Genomic DNA, 19705 nt, shown 5'->3' with positions numbered 1-19705 from the left:
TTACAATCCCACACATTTATGACTAAAACTCAAAAGACATAAAACAAATATCGAAGTGAAGCAACAAAATAAATTTTAAGTAATTAATTAATAAATAAAACGTTTGAAAATATAATTAAACATGAAGACCCAATAATTAAACTCTCTAATTATAAATAGTTTCTATTTCTAAAACTAAAAATATAATAAAAAAGTTTTTAGTCCCCAAGTTGAAATTTATCAGTCACTTGTACGTCTCAAAATTCTCAAGTGCAATTCATTCTTTAAAATTTAGATAAAAATAAAAGGAGAATGATAAATTTATAACTCGATGAATAATCAAAATCTAAACTAGTTAAATTAGCTAGATTTGACTAGTACGAGGAATTGACCGTAGATCCATTTTATATTGAAATAATGTTATATAATTATTTGCTACTATCTTTCAAGGGGGGGAAAATCAATACTAGCTTGTTTGTGGAACCAAAAGTCAATATAAGTTTCCTAATTTTGATGGCATGCAACTCTTGAAAGATTACATAATAGCATAAGTTTTTGATGTCCTAAAATAGATATATGTTATAAAAGTTCTTAATTCTAATGACATATTTCTTATATATATATATATATATATTAAAAAATTACAATTTATTTTCTAATTGGTTGTTAATAAGTTATTGAATTTCTTAAATCGTGAAATATTCTTAAATAACATACACTATACTTTTATAACTATAGTACTTAAGGTTAGGTGACTTAAATTCTCATCTTATTATAAGTTAATAACTTTACGTAATGTTATATTACAAAGTGCATGGAAATAGTCTAAAAATTATTATCCTTTATATTATTCATACTTCTCAATCTACTTTTGTTCCTGGTACCGATAATACTTTTGTTGTATTGAATTGTTTCACTATATGAATAATAGTTAGAGGTTTGATAATGAATTTTTTACATTAAAAATTGATATGAATAAAGTTGTAATAGAATATCATGACACTTCCTAAATTGTATAATATTAAAATTGATTTTGGTGATTATTCGATGTCATTAAAGTGAGGCTCTGTTATGACAATCTCCTAGTAAATATTTGTGGTAACATTAAAAATAACTATCCACTAAAGAGAGGATTCTCTCTCCTCACACGTTTATTTTATTGATGGAAATACTTTTACTTATGTTAATAAGTGCTGAAAAAGATGACAAAATTCATGACACAAAAATTTACAGAATGACGCCTTCTACATCTCACCTACTCTTTGCAAATGATAATATTATCTTTGGAAGAGTAAAGTTTAGGAAAGTTGAAACATTAAACAACATTCTAGGAAAAGTATACGAAGAAAATTGGATAAACTATAAACTTGTCACTGTAACACCCAAGTGTTTTTTTTTTTCTTATTTTATCTTATTATTTTTATTTTTTATTTATTTGAATTTTTTAGATTTTTATTTAATTTAATTTAATGAAAATAAAAATAATAATAATGATAAAATTGGACAAAAATATTATTTCGATTTAATTGAAATTGATTTTGAGAAAAAGGGGTAAAAATTTGAATTATGGGGGTGTTTTTGAAAAAAAAATCGAAAACCAGGGGTCAAAACACAATTTTAAAAAATTGTGCCACGTCAGCACCCACGTTAGCAGCCACGTCAGCGGCCCGGTCAGCAGCCCCGACCAACCAGGACACGCCGTGTGGCAAGGAAACGCTGACCAGGGGACGGGCCACGTGGGCGATCCACGTGTGCGCGATCGGACGACCCATATCCGTTCCCGCGCGCACGGATGGCCTAGATCAAATGTGCGCACGGACCGCCCAGATTCACGCGTACGGACGGTCCAGATTGCATCACGATGGATGGTCCAGATTTAATCCCAATTAAATCGCGATCAGACGGTCCAGATTTAATCTTGATGGACGGTTGAGATTAAAAGGCAAAGGGTATAAATAACCCCACCCACACTTGACCACAAAACCCTAGCCGCCAGTGCCTCGCCGGAGAAGAAGAACCAGATGCTGGAGGAGCCGGCCGCCGCCACCCGCCGCCGCACCGGGGAAGTTTTTGACCGCCGATCGAGGTAAATTTTTTCCTCATGGCTCGTTTTTCGATGCTGAGTCCGCCTATGGCCAAACCGGAGCTAAACCACCAGCCAAACGGCCGAAAAACCTAGCTGAAGTCTAGCAGTGCCGCCGCAACCTCCCTATATTTTTACCTCCGATGAGGCCCTTCTCGGCCTCCGTTCGATGCAAATTTTATACCACTGTGATCACTGTTCTTTTCTCTACAGGTTGATCGGAGCCAAATATCAAAACGCGACTCATGTCGGAGGAGCCGCCGCACCCGAAAGCACCGCCGCTGGTACCAATAGTGCGTTTCAGTTTTTCAGAAAAAATTCAGAAAAATTAGGGACAGCCTATAGGCACACTGTAAAGTCGAATTCAGATCCCGAAACAAGTAAGGACCCCTCACCCTATTTTCTATCACGGTATTAAAGCTAAATAAATAATTAAACTGTACTGTGTGACTTTATAGATGTATAATTGATTTAGGTTGCCAGTGGGGCCCGAATCTGATACAGTGTTGGTCTGTTATTGTTTGGTCTAATTTCTAGTATTAAATGCAACATGATGTTTGATGTAATTATGTTATGGTCTCGTATGCATGAACTATGGTTTCTTTTATTATGGTTTGTATTATGGTGAACCCGGTACTGTATTGTCTTATTTGGTGTCAGTTACTGGTTTACATATTGTGTATGATTAGATGATTGAGATTAAGAAAAAAGGCAAAAAGTTTATGTGAATTGATAAGTGGAAAATATGGACAGGCTGACTAGATATCTTGGGAGATGGTGGACGGACCGGGTCCGTAGGGAACCCTACCGGGAATGGAGTCTCTCATACCGGACGGGGTATGAAGACCTTATGTGTTTTAGCGCCCATACCGGACGGAGTATGGGGACGGCCCGTTTCACCCTCATACCGGACGAGGTATTGAAGTTCATAGTTTTGGCACTCATACCGGACGGGGTATGGAGACGGCCCTGGAATCAAGTTGTAAATGTTAATGATTCATGTGTAGCGGGGACCCCCTATGGATCCCCAGGGATACTAGTAGGCTGGTAAAAGAGAAAATCTGTTTTCCGATGATTGAAATGTAAAGATATGATATGTGTTATGTTATAAAGTGTATATGATTTTATGATATTATAATATTATTATTTTCATATGTTGTTTTCATGGATCTCACCGAGGTAAGTGGACAGTAAAGATTTTTATGTTAATAAACGAGTTCGTTATAAATTATGCTCCATTGGTCATTTTTTTTTTCTACCCACCTTTACTTCCGTGGCGGTGAGATAGTGTGATGTCTTTACTGGGCTGGTGTAGCTCATTCCTTATTTAACCATTTCAGATCAGGAAGACGTTGTTTCCGAGCCCGTTCCGCAGGAAGACGACGAATGGGACGCCTAAAGACTTCATAGTTATATTTATAGTTCTTATTTTGAGTATCTCTTTTAGTTAGTTTGTTCTTTCACGTTTTGAGTACGTTTTATTTATTGTGTAAGGGATGTTAATCAAATTTTTATTACGCTCCGCATTTGAGATTTTTAATACATACATTAAAAATCTCCCATACTCTTTGCAAATGATAATATTATCTTTGGAAGAGTAAAGTTTAGGAAAGTTAAAGCATTAAACAACATTTTAGGAAAAGTATACGAAGACAATTGGATAAACCATAAACTTGTCAACAGTCAAATGTTACTTTTTTCAAAGAAGTTAAAAGACAAAGGCAAATAGACCTAAAAACAATGTCAGTGGTGAACTTGTGGATGTTTATGTTAAATATATGCGTTACCTACCATGATTAGTAAGTTCTTGATAACTAATTTTAATATTTTAATAAAAAAATTTATAAAAAAGAGTGCAAATACAAATAAAACACGAAATATTCTAAAGCAGATGAAGAAGTGATGCTCAAAGCAATAAGTCAAGTGAATTTGATTTATCTTATGAATATTTTTTTTATTACCAAAAAATAGTTGTTCGCAATATATGAGGTCATATATAAATCTTAATAGAGTAAGAAAGATGTAGAAATGAGAACATATTGGATTACATGATCAATTTTAACTCCATTGTTTACAATTGAAAGTAAATTTTTATGTAAGCTTAATTTTATTATTTGAAAATTTTGTTGTCATATTCTAATTAAAAAATTTAAAATTTATCAAAAATAATTTAAATATGGTTAAATAGCATAACAAAGTTAGTTAGTTTAAATTTTAAATTTTAAGAAATTTGATTGAGAGATAATTAAATATAATTATTTATAAAATATAAATAAAATTAAAACTTAAATTAAACTAAAAATTCGTAGAAGTTATTTACAAGTTCATATTTATTTGATAAACTCTATATGAATTAAATATTTTGTGAACACAAGGTTTAAAAATTCTATTATTATTTAATTAAAACATAAATTTATAAATAAATTAGTCAAAATTTTGAATGAAGTAAAAATAAAAAACCTAAATAATAAAATATAAAAATTCAAATTATATTGATTCAAGTCTCAATGCCGCCCCCTCCGTCTCGACCTGCCCATCTGAATCTCATTGCCGCCGCTCGTCCTCTCCGCCGTCTCTTTCAACGCCGTCGGCGACTCTCAGCTCTCTCATCATCAGCTGCAAATACTTCAATTTACCATTTCCCCTCTCTAGTCTTCTTCCATTTTCGTCAGTCTCTTACACCAGCGCCCCTCTCCAGTCTCCGTCAGCTTCGTCAATCGGTCCAGCGGCCTGTGCTTTTGCAAATTCGAAGTTTGGTTACAAATTAAAGTATGATTTCTAGATGATGGCATTTGCTATGAGTAATTATTGATTGATTCAGCTCTGGGTTTTTTCCCCTGTATTTTGTTTTCAGTATTTCTTGCTTATTTGGTATGTTTTTCTTTTATTTTTATTGTGATTTTAATATTTTTATTTAAAGTTTTATTCTTTAACTTTATTATCTTCTCCGCTGGTTTCCCGTTTGCTCTTCTTCTCTGCTTCTCTCCGCCGCACGAACTCAACTGAGCTTACTACTTTCTAGATGCCGAAGGTTTCGCCGACTCCTCCTTCTAGTGTCATCCTGGCTCTGGCGTAGCTACTGACCTTCTCCCCACTGCTAGCTTCAGACTTCATTTGCTAACTTCTTGGCCCAATAAGCATTCACATTCTCTCTGCTTCCAAATCCCCCTTGATTTCACTAACAGCCCCAGTAGCCCTATTATCTCTTCTTTTGAACATTTAAACGATTCTGTAGGTAAATTCCGTTTTTTTTGCTTCGGGCCTGCTTATATTTGAGTCTCTTTCGCTCTGATTTTGCTTGTGGGACTTATTTCGTTTTGTTCTAGTTGCTTAACATTCTTTCATTTACGCAGTTCTATTTATGCTGGTGCCATTTTGTATTACCTCTTTGATCTCTTGTGGCGTTATCTTAGCTGGCTCTTAGTAAATGGTAGCTTTTTGCTGTTTGGGAAAAATATGCATATCAAGCTTGAACACTCTTTCATTCAGATTTTTGTATTTTTTTCACTAGAAAAGAAGATTTATTGAAAGGAGGAAAATACAAATGGGAGTATGAGTTATCCTCCTAAAAAAATTCTGAAAGAGAAGAAAGGGAGATTAGCTGCAAAACAATGAAGTAGCATCCCTATGTGGATGGACAAGGAGACTTGTAAAGCACCCGTGTTTCCTGGCTTACAAAGAAGCTAAAAACAGAGTTCTATTCCAAAGATATTGTGGGGACTAAACAGCTATCACAACATCAGCATGGCACGAAGAAGTTCTCCTTTCCATTAAACTGTATGCTTCCAGGCTCTGGATGAAAGGAAATAAAAGAATCTAAGGCAGCTGGATAAACTCATGGTTCCCCTAATTTATCATAGAGCCTGTCCAATATCCAATAACATTCTCTAAATCACAATGGAGAATCAACAAGTCTCTTACTCAAAGTTATGCAGCTCATCACACATTTTAGGAGATAAAACCGTATTTTTTTCTTCGGGCTTGTAACAGATTCTTTGTGTTAATCCAATTGGACATACAAATAAAGATATTGTTTATTGCATTGGATTAAACTTGTCTAAGATAGCAAAACTTCTGATTTTGGTCTTGTGATATCTTTGTCAATAATTTGGGTTTTGATGTTGGATAAATACTTTTTGGTTTTATAAGATTGTTTTTTTTTTTTTTGAAAAATAAATGGTGCATGTCAATACGGTCCACCTGAATTTTATTATTTATAAATTGTAAAATATATGCCTTCTCTTCATAATGGATATTTGGTGAACCATATCTATCGGATTACTTGGTGACTGTTCTTCTTTTCCTTTTTCTTGTTCTTTTCTTTCTTCCTTGTTTAATAATTGTATATTCAAGCTCTAGGTCATAGTTTAGTTGGTATAATGTGAGTGGTTGTGTTGTTGCGTATTGTTTATTTCATTATTCAGTTTAGGACTTGCAGGCAGAGATTTTGGTTATACAACTGAACATATTTGGTTGCTTGGATTAGAAGCTAGTATGGGAAGTTGGTTAATAATAGTGTGGCCATGGTCTCACTCTTGGTGGGTTATTGCTCTTTTTCTTTTTAAATTTTAATTTAAAATTTTTTAAAAGGTTATTATAAACAAGACACCAGGGGAAGGTGAAGGTGAATGCTGTCACCGTACAAAAGAATTCACCCAACAATCTTTAGAAAGCTCAGAATTGAAGGACATAAAAAGCACAGATTTCTTAATTGGTTAAAGTACCCAGTCCTTACAACCACATCTCCCAGGGAACAATACAATCAACACCCAGCTCTGCTAATAAGTTAGCCATCTGATTTTTTTCTTGTTAGTATGAATTAGAAATACTCCTTTTTTAACTACTTCACACCATTTAAATCTCATTCTATAAGGTTCTCAAAATTCTAGCCACACATGTGAGAATGACCTTTAAGGGAAATACTTATGGTTTGGAGACTGAAACCAGTTTTTCTAATGCTAAAAAAAGAAGAGAGACTGTCCCGAAAGACACTGATGTTCCTTTCTTTCATATCACCTATATAGTAGCCAAAGAAATGATGGGGATGAGCTTCTTTCTTTTCTTACTAGTGTGAATACCTTTGTTACAATTTAGACATACTACTAATTTAGTCCCTAAACTATAGTAAAAAATTTTCACTGTTAACAATCTCATGAATAGAGGTAAACATACCTAACAGATGCTTTTTGTGTAATAGAGAATGTGAATCTCTGGGTCATTTACTCATCAGTGCAGTGAATCTATAGGACTCTTGGATGCTGTTCTCAGCTTGATAAACCTTTGTGGGGGGTATGTGGAAATGAGCTTTGGGCTTGGAGCGAGTGGCCTCTCTAAAAGAAATGCTGCTCTCATTCCTTTACTTACCTTTTCGGTCATTTGGAAAGGAAGAAATGAAAGAGTTTCTGGAAATTCTTTCGCCTCTGATGGGTATATCAAGGGTCATTGGCTTAGGACTCTTTGCTTTTTGTGTAAGGGTCATCCCATTTGGGATGAGGCTGGTTTTTCTTGATCGCATGATCTTTTGTCTCCTGGCCCCATGGTTACTCCTTGGTACTCTATATTGGGGGACTTTTTTTTTTTCTTTTTTTTTTCTTTCTGAAAAAGGAATACTGGCAATGCTTCTTTTCTTCTACTCATTTTTATTATTTCTCCAAGTAAGTAAAAAAATAATTTTTCCCTTTATTTTCCTTTTCTTTGTTCCTCAACCCAAGCATGTTATGAGTTGGCTAATTTGGTTATCTAATTTTAAGTAACCATGCTTGATGGAAATTTCAACTCTCCTACTACATGTATCCCTTGTTGTCTTTTATTTGAGATCACCCATATTCCTCCTTCATCGAACTTGGTCTTGTTACTTTTTTGTTAATAAATGCGATACTTGATATAACCTTATAGTTGCTATGTTGAATATTTCATTTATGACTTTTTATTGATTACTTGCACATGAATGAAAGCCTTGGTAGGAGTAGGAGCTTTCTTTATTTTAAGTTTTGCTACTTCTTTTCTCTTTTGGAATGTATTAAATTCCCCACCTGTTATAATTTTAATTTTAGTTTTCTGTCCTTTGTGCCTGTAGGTTGTGCTGTTAAGAGTTCAAGGTTCATACTGTCATAAATGCCACTCACATTTATTCACTTAACTAAGGCACGATTAATTTCTTGTAGGCTATAATTACTTGGCTTATACTGTAGGATGGGTGCTTAGTATCTTCTTGCTAAGTTTCCAAGTTTAGAGCCTTTTCTTTACACATATAACCAGTTTGATAATGGTGTCTAACACTTCCATGGTGATCCCTTTCTTGTAACTATTTTATTACTTGAGAATGATGAGTGGTTTGCAACAGGTAAGAGTCTAGAAGAGGAAATGGGGACATCAGTGCAGGTTACCCCATTATGTGGAGTATACAATGAGAACCCGTTGTCTTACTTGGTCTCTATTGATGGCTTCAATTTCTTGGTTGACTGTGGCTGGAATGATCAGTTCGATCCCTCATTCCTCCAACCTCTCTCCAAGTATACTCTTTCTCTCTCTCTCTCTCTCTGTGTATCCATGTATACACAGCCAGTCACATGCTATTATGCTTCTTTTTCCCCCCCTCCTTTTTGTCTGATTTTGTTCTTGTGGAAACACGAAGGAGCACCAACAAATTTTATTCTTCTTGTTCCCATTAACAATTATATTTTCTATTTCTTTCCTGTGTCGGTTTCTGTTATTCTATAGTTTGTGGTTAATGCTTGTCGTTCCTAAAACCGAGTAAATGAACTCATTGATGTTATGTAATATTTAATTATTTTTATCCTTACTAGCTATTGCTGCTAACACAGGATAGCTTCTACAATAGATGCAGTATTGCTTTCACATTCAGATACTCTTCATCTTGGGGCCCTGCCCTATGCCATGAAACAACTTGGCCTCTCAGCTCCAGTTTATTCCACTGAGCCCGTGTACAGATTAGGTCTCCTCACCATGTATGATCAGTATCTCTCCCGGAAGGTGAAATTACATCTTGTACATTTTTTAGCTTTACATATTGGCAAGCATGCATAAGTAGATACTTGGATGATTTTTAAACATCCAAAATGTTTTCTGCTTATGCATTTGATGTTTTAGGCTTGCCATCCTTGTTTAATATGTTTCTTGCTAGGAGATTTTGGACATAATTAAGAACGAACTTTCCTCTAATAAGATCTTCTGGGAGATTACTTGTTATCTAAATAGAAAACGTTTTTTGATGCTATGAAAGTTACCTCATGGAATATGGGCGGAAAGAATTGGAAACTGTAAGGTTACTGATAAAAGAATACCTTTTGGTATGCCTCACTAAGGATATATTTTATGATTGTTTCTACATTTCATTCCTGGTAGAAGACGAGATATCTGTTATTATGATGGGTCAATGGCCTAAGTTTGCAAATGTAAGGAGAAAAGAAGAAAAAACAAATGATGAGATAACTTATGTAATTAATGGTTTTGGGGAATTTAAATGTTACATGGCTCTGAAATTTGGAAGTCTAGAAATGAAATGTTTCTTAAAGTTACAGGACTTGACTGGTAGACAGTCAGTTACGGTAAAATTTTTAAGGATTTCAATCTTCTTTTCTCTTTGAAGGTGTTTGTCTATTTTGTCTGGGCTGTTACTATGGTTGTGGTTTGGTAGATTTTGCTATTGGCGGTTTGACTTGGGATGTTGTCAGAGGATTTTGGTATGGGCAATTCCTTTGTAAATCATTGGATTTAGTGAAGTCAACTCACTATATATAAGGTGTAAATCAAAAGTTCACCTTGAGGGTGATGCCTGTGCTGATCACTAAGTGTCAAGGGCCCATCACGCTCATGAGGATTACACTCTCCTACCTGTTCCTCCAGATTATGCCCATTATTGATTTATTTGGAGCATTGCGATACTGCATGGAGCCATTTAGTTAAGGATACCTAGTTATATTTTGTGTTTTTATTTCCATTCTCTTTGTAGCAAAAAAAAAAAAAAGCAAAAAAGCATAAAATCAAAAGTGGACTTAAATGCAAGAAGAAGAAAAAGGACTTGATTGTTACATCCTAACTCAATCTTAGTAGAAACTGAGTGATGCCTAAGTAAACATGCCAGATGGTTCTGATGCATGTATTCCTATTGTTTATCGGTGATGAGCTATGACTGCAAAATAAGCATTCATGAGCTATTAAGATAGGGTAGTTTGCCTGACTGCTTTGCCTCCTAGCTTCAAATTTCTGTTTATCCATGTTGTAATTAAAAAAAATCTTGTCTTTAGAATTAATAGATTTAGATGACAAAAGATCGTATCTATAATGTTTTTATATTTCTTGGTTCAGTGTTATCCTTGTCTCTCAGTTCAGCGTTCTAAATTTCTGTTTATCCATATTGTAATTAAAAAAAATCGTCTTTAGAATTAATAGATTTAGATGATAAAAGATCGTATCTATAATTTTTTTTTAAATTAAATTTTTGATTAAGCAATGAGTCCACTTCAAAAGAGTTTTGTCTTTCGTAATGAATTAATTTGTTTTTGCCATATGAGTCCCATTTGTTTAAATCTTTATTTTGAACTCTACAGTACTCTGACTCTATTTCGCCATTTTCTGATACTAATCTAAGTTATCTGATCTGAGGTAAATCATATTGATAATGACTTCTTAATCAGTTTTTTCATAGATTTTTTTTGTATTTGAGTGATTGGTTTTCTTCTCAATGTGCTTTATTGTCGTTGGCTTCTCTCAAAGAAACCTGTTCTAGCTTCGTTATCGTCCTAGCTTCCTTGTTTTGGTTCAAAACTTTGTCTAAGAAAATTAAAGGAATCTATCCTCAATATATCATTTATTTAACATTTTGAAGCCATTTTTGTCATTTCCTTTTCACATTGTTTTGTTTTCTTTACTTAGCTGTGTTTGTACAGTAAAAGGTTTGATTGACATGTTGCTGTGCTTCCTTTGCAGCAAGTTTCAGAATTTGATTTATTTACATTGGATGACATTGATTCTGCTTTCCAAAATGTGACAAGGCTGACGTACTCACAGAATTATCATCTGTCTGGTAAGTATTTACTGTAGGATGTGTTCTTGTTTAATCTATGTAAAATGCTGGGTATCATATTTTCCTTGTGGAAGTGAGTTGGCTCCGTATTTGCATATCTGCTTGCCACATGTCCAAATTCTCTTAAAATTTTACCAGGATGATCTCCTCCTGCGGGAATCATGACTGTCCAAAAGGGGAAGTGTTATAGAAGCTTTATTTTATTTTATTTTTCGTTTTCGAATATATGATGTTCTGGACACAATTTTTAATAGGAAGAGGAGAGGGAATTGTTATTGCCCCCCATGTGGCTGGACATCTCTTGGGAGGTACTGTGTGGAAAATAACAAAGGATGGAGAAGATGTCATCTACGCTGTTGATTACAATCATAGGAAAGAGAGGTATATTCTCTTACGTTCTCAAGCTACATATACTTCTGACTTTAAAATTAATGTTTATGAGCACTTATTGGTATTTTTATCTTCCCAGGCATTTGAATGGAACTGTTCTACAAACTTTTGCCCGGCCTGCTGTCCTAATAACTGATGCCTACAATGCTTTGAAGAATCAACCTCCAAGACAACAAAGGGACAAAGAATTCCTGGGTATTTTTTTCCCCATATCCAACTTTGGTTGTTACTAATACATGAATGAACAAATGGGCAGAATATTACATTTATCTATTCCTAATCATCCACAAACTGTAGCTACTATCTAGGAACAAAACAACTTGAAAATTCTATTCATCAACAAAACTGTGCTAATCAAACTAATTATTAACCATAGTTAACAGCTAATTAGTAACAGTGATAGCAGAATTAAGCTATCCTATTTCCTAACATACTGTGTTTATTTACCTTCTTCTACAATATAATCTTTTTATCAATTGCATGAACATGCGTGGCAGATACCATTTCAAAGGCTCTTGAAATGAGAGAGTTTAAAGAGGATTCGGAAATTCTGGGATTCTGTCCCTAGTACATGAATGAATAAAAATGCAGAATATTGCATTTATCTACTTCGAATCATCCACAAACTCCAGCTACTATCTAGGAACAAAACAACTCAATAGCTTTATACATCAACAAAACCATATTAAGCACAGTTAACAGCTAATTGGCAACAGCAATAGCAGAATTCAATTAGCCTCTCTCCTAACATGCTGTGGTTATTTACTTTCTTCTACCATATAATCTTTTTATCTATTGCATGAACATGCATGGCAGATACCATTTCAAAGACCCTTGAAACTGGTGGCAATGTATTACTACCAGTTGATACTGCTGGGAGAGTGTTTGAACTTCTGTTGATACTGGAACAGGTAATAAGATGGGATATAGATGACATAATATTGGTCAACTTAAATTACAATTGTTGAGTCTGAAATTTTGATTAAACTTGCAGCATTGGGCACAGAAGTCTTTTGGCTATCCCATTTTCTTTCTTACTTTTGTTGCATCTAGCACAATTGACTATGTGAAGAGTTTCCTTGAGTGGATGAGTGATTCTGTAGCAAAGTCTTTTGAAACTTCTCGAGATAATGCCTTTCTTTTGAAGTAAGTGTTCCCCTTCCTAATGCAATTTGTCTTTTTTTTTTTTTTGAAAATAAATAATGAATTTTCTCTTGTTATTTTGCCTGTTGCTAACTTTGCTTGCTAAGGTTTTTAAATTCTAATAGTCTTTTCATATAGTTCTGCACTTCATAAAATGTTGAAAAGTTATTCATATGTTTATTATCTTGGCATTTGTTATAGATAATATTATGGTTTATTAGGGAGAATAAATGATGTGTTAAGTGGGCAGACAAGTGTATTGAGGAGAATAAGTCAATATATGTTGCGTGTAAACTAAGGTGTTAAATGTGGACATGTGTATTAGGGAGAACAAGTTTAGATAAAGACAAAAGGGGTAGTTAATTCTGAAAATAACTTTCAGATAACTACTTTTTCTGTTGTATAAGTACAACTGTCTTCTTTGGTAGATTTTTATGCAAGAAGAAATTTTTGAAAACGTATTGAGTACTTCTTACTTAAGAGATCATTGGGTTCCCTCTTAATGAGCCCATACTATTAATAAAAGATTAGGGATCTGTAGGTTCTCCCTTAAAGAACCTATATTAATAAATTCCCATAACGAGATCCTATATCAAGACTGTAACAATTTGGTATCAGAGTCAATTGTTCTGGATAAATCGCAGTCCATGTTTGAGAATTTTTTAAAGAAATATCATTAAGATCGTGGATAGGATCATCTCAAATTTGAGATTTAGAATTGACGACTAGGAGGAACTTTCTACCGGCCGAACAAATCAGAGGGAAAATAGAGAAGGCAAAGTGCAGCCTGGCCGCCAGCACAACCGTGGCAATGATTATGTGACTGACAGGACTGCTCCTTTTATTCTGAAGTGTACTAATTTAGATTTTTTCCATTTTGATGGTTCTACGGACCCCTTTCCTTTGATTGGTCGCTGGGAACATTTTTTCTGACATCAAATCACCGCTGCAGAAGAGCAACTTTACTGATTTTCCGTGGACTTGAATTGTAGACTCCCTGCAGATGGACGTTATACATCTAGAAACCCTAAACATTCCTGAATAAGATGCATGATAGGCAAAAAATTTTTCCTGAAAATATTTCTATCACCATGGACTTGAGGATAAGTGCAATTTTTCAGGAGGGAAGAAATATCATGGATGATATTATGGTGTTAAGGAAAGTAAGTGATGTATTAAGTGGGTGGACGGGTGCATTGGAGAGGATAAATTAGTATGTGTTATGCGTAAAATGATGTGTTAAACGTGAATATGTGTATTAGGGAGAATAAGTCTAGATAAATTCAAGAGGGTAGTTAATTTTTTTAAAAAGATGGTAGTTAATTTTGGAAATAACTTTCAGATAACTACTCTTGTATAAAATACAAATTGTCTTCTTTGGCATATTTTTAGGTAAGAAGAAATTTATAAAAGTGTCGAGCACTTCCTTACTCAAGAGAGGGTTAGGTTCTCTCTTAATGAATCAATGCTATTAACCAGAAATTAAGGATTGCCAGGTTCTTTCTTAGCAAGCCCATACTATTAACTAAAATCCCATAACGAGATCCATAAATCGGGACCATAACAGCATTTTATGCATATTTTCAGGCATGTACATCTTTTGATTAACAAGAGCGAACTAGATAATGTTCCAGATGGGCCAAAGGTCAGTTGACTTGTATTCTCTTAACTGGTAGGTTATCTTTAATTTTTCTCAACCTAATATATGCTGTTGTCTGACATACCTTTTTTTAGGTTGTTCTAGCGTCCATGGCTAGTCTGGAAACAGGGTTTTCCCATGATATATTTGTGGAATGGGCTATGGATGTTAAGAATCTTGTTCTTTTTACTGAAAGAGGCCAGGTATCTTATCTTCTCTTGGGCCTACGTACTAATATTTTGTTTTTCTTATACGAAAAAAGATAATGATTTATTTTAAAAAAAGGATAATTATAACTCCTACTCAAGCTATTATTATGCTTTTCTTGCTGTTATTGGTTGTGTTGGGGTTGAAAATATCTATTACTGAGAATTGTATCATTCTTCTGGTTGTCAGATGCAAATGCAATAACAATAATGTCATTTTTGCTGTTTTGTCCCGTAAAAATTGTACTGTAATAACCAGTATCTGCATTGCATATAGTTCAGATATGGTTTGTTGTAAAATTGATTTCAGTTCACTTTATTATTTTTCTGCAGTACAATACATATGTACTGATGTTTGTCATTGCATATGTAGTTTGGCACTTTAGCTCGCATGCTTCAGGCTGATCCACCTCCAAAAGCTGTTAAAGTCACCATGTCCAGGAGGGTTCCTTTGGTTGGGGAGGAGTTAATTGCTTATGAAGAAGAACAAAACCGACTGAAAAAGGAAGAAGCTTTAAAAGCTACTCTCATCAAAGAGGAGGAAGTGAAAGTATCTCATGGGCCTGATAAGAATTTGGTAGACCCAATGATTATAGATACTAATAGTACACATACTTCACTAGATGGTATTCTTCTTCATCTCTGATAGGTTTTACTTGCAATTTCCATTCTGTAAATGAATTCCAGATTTTCATGAATGTTCTTTTTAAAGATTTGAGAATATAATTTCAAGAGTTTTGTACCGTGAAGAGGAATCTTCTATTTGGAACAGTTTGTTGGCATTTATAACTAACGTCACTTATGTTCTAGTGATTATCTTTTTCAGTTTAGATTCCCTGGATTATCAATTTCGCTACTTTGTAGGATTACCTTCTGCTTTAAGTATTTGATGTTTTTAATGATTCGATCAGCAAGACCTTCAATGCAGAATTTTGGTATGCGACTGAGAAAAATCTAAAAACTAAAGATTTAACTGGATTGATGTTTTCATTTCATGTCTCTGTCCCTGGATTCTTTGGAGCTTTGTAATATATCATCAATTGTGAATTTACAAAAGTCATTAACCCAGCTGCTGCTATAACACTTCGATATTTGAATTCTTTGTCAAGTTTGATGCCTTTATATAGTCTTTGCATAAAAGATTCTTGGATCCCGTATTTAAAAAAAAAAAGAGATTGTTGGATCCCATTACTGTAAATGCTTGCTGCAAAATAAAGATCACAAGATCTTATTTTGTAATACTAAGTAGAGGAGCAGTCTTTAGTCACTGGCAATACTAGTAGTCTCATGTATCCTCCCAAATTACTGTGTCCAATTCAGTACCGAAAAGCTTGAAGTCTTGATGGCGTTTACGTCGCAAGAAGAAACTTTATATTGATTATCTTAAATGTAGTCTTGTTTTTCCTTATTCAGTTTCTCCGATCAAACCATTTTATGCTGAATAATCATTCTGAAGTTTGGTCTCTGATTTTTGTAGGAGACACACATTCTTTTCTTAATATTTTAAACCTAAATTGTGCCTTAATGTGGCATCTGTGCTAAACGATCCTGGTTGTATCTTGCAGTTGTCAGTTCTCACGGGGGTAGATATCGAGACATACTAATTGATGGTTTTGTCCCTCCTTCCTCCAGTATTGCTCCAATGTTTCCCTTCTATGAAAATACATCTGAGTGGGACGACTTTGGTGAGGTAATCAATCCCGATGATTATGTAAGTAAGGATGAGGAGATGGACCAGGCAGCTATGCAAGTGAGTTTTCTTTTCCAAGAATCTGCTCTTATTAGGTTCCCATCAACTGTTATGCTGTCTATTTTACTCTTTATTTGGATCAAAGAATGAACTCATATGAATGACTGCATTATTAGGACTTTGTTTTTGCGAGATATTCCATTGGGGTGCATATCTCAGTTATCTTTAACTTTGTTGCAGTTTTGGTTATCAGTGATCCCAGTATGATAGTTTATATTCTCAGTTCCAAACTTTCGAATTAGTTCTTGGGTTTGGATTGTTTGGAGGATGAGTATTTGTAATTTGAATTTGATTGGCATATTTAGAAATAATTCATTGGTTTATTAGAATACTGGACTTGGTTGGCATAAAAATTAAGTTAGTCATTTATGTTTCTTCATTTTGTTTTTTTTATTATCCATAAGTGTTAAGGAGGTATTTATCTGAAGTGTTGGATCCTTATTAAGTCAGTTCTAATGGAGCAAGCATCTTCTGCTAGTGAAATATTATCCTGGCTAGAATCTGAAACTCCTTTCCTTTTCCTTTTCTTTTGGCTCTCACTAGGAGCAGTAATAACAGTGCACTTAAGAGGCTGATTGTCCTAGGATTTATGGGTAGTCACAGGGCTAAAAATTGTTGATGCAGCTGTCCAAACTGAGACTTTAGATGATTTGAAGAGATTGAAGAGCCAATAATTTGTTGAAAATAAAGATAGACCTCTTGGAGATAAAGCAGCTTAGTTAAATGTTCATTGCTCAATGGAAGATAGTAGATTTACCTCTTCCTAAAAACTTATGAGATATCTTGGCAAATCCTACAGTAATTTCAGCTAACAATCTTTTCTTGCTTTATGTACTTTTTCATCATTCTCAGGATTAAAATGAAGAGTTGCACAGTGAAAAGAGTTCATACATTCTGATTCTTGTGTTTATGCCAGGGTGGTCAAATGGCTTCTGCTTTTTGAAAATTTGATTCATTTTATTTTTACATGTCATCAGGTTTTTCCTTCTCTGAATTTACTACTTGCTAGTTGGAGTTACTATTGTCTCTCTTTATATTGAGAAGTCATCTTATAGTAAACCGAGTCTTTACCTAGTTGATCGTAAATGATGACATTTCATTTCAGGCTGGTGGCACTATGGATGGTAAACTTGATGAAGGCTCTGCTGGCTTGATACTTGATACTAGGCCTTCAAAAGTTATATCTAATGAGTTAACTGTAAGTGGAATTCAAACTTAATCAACATAATGTCTCTAACTCTTTGCTGTGGTTCTTTTGCCACTTAATATGGAATGGTTCTCTCCTGAACTAGGAACCTATTCACAATTCTTGATATTGAATGGTGTCGCCTGATGTGGAATGATTTTTAGCATTGACCAAGTCAAGTTGCTATTCCGTCAATTTTGCTATTTTTTGATGCTTTAGTTTACAATGGTGACCAGGTGCAAGTGAAATGTTCACTAATTTACATGGATTATGAGGGACGTTCTGATGCTCGCTCTATCAAGTCAATGCTTGCTCATGTTTCTCCCCTAAAGCTTGTATGGATATTTCTTTTTCCACGAACTTGTACAAGATTGCTATTCATTTATTCACTAAGGACCTGGTGTTTTCCTTGATTCATATAGCTCTGATGTGTAAGATGACATTTCTTTTAGCGTCATGCTTTGCATGTCTATATAAGCATGTGAATATGCATATTTTTGAACGATGCAACTCATGCAAGTTGCAATTTGCTACACATTGTTAACAAATCTAATACATCGAGACATTGAAGTGGTAGTAGGTAGGATTCGGGTTTTTGTAAAATATGATGTATTTTATTGGGTTTTGACACCATCACAGTTTCTAGGCTTGAGCCGTTTAAATTTCCGATGTCCAGGATCAAGTAGTAACTCCATTTGTTGCTGTTGTCTATATTATTCCTTGGAAGCTTAATTGTTTGTAGAGGCTGATTTGATATAACTAATAGTTAACATGGATTTTTTTTTTTCCTTGGAGGTTTTGGTACATGGATCAGCTGAGGCAACAGAGCACTTGAAACAACATTGCTTGAAACATGTTTGTCCTCATGTTTATGCTCCCCAGATTGAAGAAACTATTGACGTTACCTCTGATCTATGTGCCTACAAGGTTTAAATTGAGACTAATCTTGTATCTTCATGGTTCATTGTTTTCAACATGAAAATTCATTTTATTCTCTTGTGTGTGATATACAGGTACAACTTTCTGAAAAGCTGATGAGTGATGTGCTCTTTAAGAAGGTAAAGATTATGCTTTATACGGATGCATGGTGCTCAGAATTTGATGTTACTTTTTCTTATCTCTCTTTCTTTCTTGATATGCTAAAATTCAGTTTGGAGACTATGAAATAGCATGGGTTGATGCTGAAATAGGGAAGACAGAGAATGATACACTGTCTTTACTTCCCATCTCAACCACTGCTCCGCCACATAAGTCTGTCCTTGTTGGTGATTTAAAAATGGCTGATTTCAAACAGTTTCTTTCTAGCAAGGGTGTCCAGGTACTTTATAGATTCCATATATAATTCTTTCTAGCTGACTCAAGTCAGTCAGCTGTAGCTTAAGATTAACTTTGCTTTGTGTATTTAGGTTCCATGTGAATAGGTACTTGTTCATTTTGGCTTGTGTATGCATAGATGCTTGTTCACTGATGCTTGTGCATCATAGCTCAATTTGAACATATGAACAAATCCTGGTAATGAACACTTAATAGTCATCAATCCATGGGGATTCTACAAACAGTTTGCAAAAAGGTCAAAAAAAGAAGTGCTTCGTCCTCAATAATGTCACGAGATTGTATCCATTTCAGGTAGAATTTGCGGGCGGGGCATTGAGATGTGGTGAATATGTCACATTACGTAAAGTTGGGCATGCTGGACAGAAGGTGAGAAACATTTAATTTTAGCTTGCAAGCTCTGAGGGAAGACTGGTCATGTTTAACCAAATATGCAACACGTATTATATTTGGAAGTTTATATAGTTGTCTTTTCTTTGCACAGGGTGGAGGCTCTGGGACACAGCAAATTGTCATAGAAGGTCCTTTGTGCGAGGATTACTATAAGATTAGGGAGTACCTATACTCACAATTTTATTTGCTTTGAGGATCTGAGGTACAAATTAGTTGTAAATGAATGTTATGGTATTTCTAGTTTTTGTTGTAAATCCTTTATGGTTCAATGTAGAGTACGGAGTTTACAATCAAAAACTAAGCAGGAAATGTTCTCAATTCTCATGGCCAAATGAAGATCAATGGACTTTGCTCAACTGGGGCCTGAAACCTCCTCTGATTTTTGTTTTTTAGTGGGTATTTGGTTAAAAAATGTAGAGTAAATTAGTCAGCAAGAAAAACCTCAATCACGTATTATATATATTCCTACCCTAATCCCTGTCCCAATTACAGCCAAAAGATATTTCTTACAACTTTCAAGGATTCCAAAATTTATGGTCTATATCTCATATCCTAACA

At 34.5% G+C, this 19705-nt stretch overlaps 1 protein-coding gene across 6 annotated transcripts; it reads left to right on the top strand.

The window, feature by feature from the left end:
* The first annotated feature begins 4550 nt into the window (after nt 1-4550).
* CPSF100 (cleavage and polyadenylation specificity factor 100) lies at nt 4551-19503 on the top strand. Of its 6 annotated transcripts, none has more exons than XM_022056234.2 (20): nt 4551-4831; nt 8139-8206; nt 8406-8574; nt 8887-9055; nt 11012-11108; nt 11363-11489; nt 11578-11693; nt 12315-12409; nt 12493-12644; nt 14229-14286; nt 14376-14483; nt 14860-15112; nt 16052-16236; nt 17342-17434; nt 17659-17757; nt 18218-18349; nt 18436-18480; nt 18573-18740; nt 19049-19123; nt 19239-19503. In XM_022056234.2, exons 3-20 carry the CDS (start codon nt 8426-8428, stop codon nt 19338-19340), a joined length of 2223 nt encoding a protein of 740 aa, XP_021911926.1. In that variant the 5' UTR covers nt 4551-4831; nt 8139-8206; nt 8406-8425; the 3' UTR covers nt 19341-19503. The 6 variants fall into 6 exon arrangements, with proteins under 6 accessions (XP_021911926.1, XP_088066036.1, XP_021911924.1 ...); XM_088209910.1 differs by lacking the exon at nt 8139-8206 and adding an exon at nt 5574-5839; XM_022056235.2 differs by lacking the exon at nt 4551-4831 and adding an exon at nt 4996-5297.
* The last annotated feature ends 202 nt before the right edge of the window (nt 19504-19705 follow it).

This window comes from Carica papaya, chromosome 8, assembly GCF_054855325.1.
Source record: "Carica papaya isolate Zhongbai chromosome 8, ASM5485532v1, whole genome shotgun sequence".
Taxonomy (NCBI): domain Eukaryota; kingdom Viridiplantae; phylum Streptophyta; class Magnoliopsida; order Brassicales; family Caricaceae; genus Carica; species Carica papaya.
The sequence above is the reverse complement of the archived record's forward strand: the minus strand, read 5'-3'. Positions and strand labels throughout refer to the sequence as shown.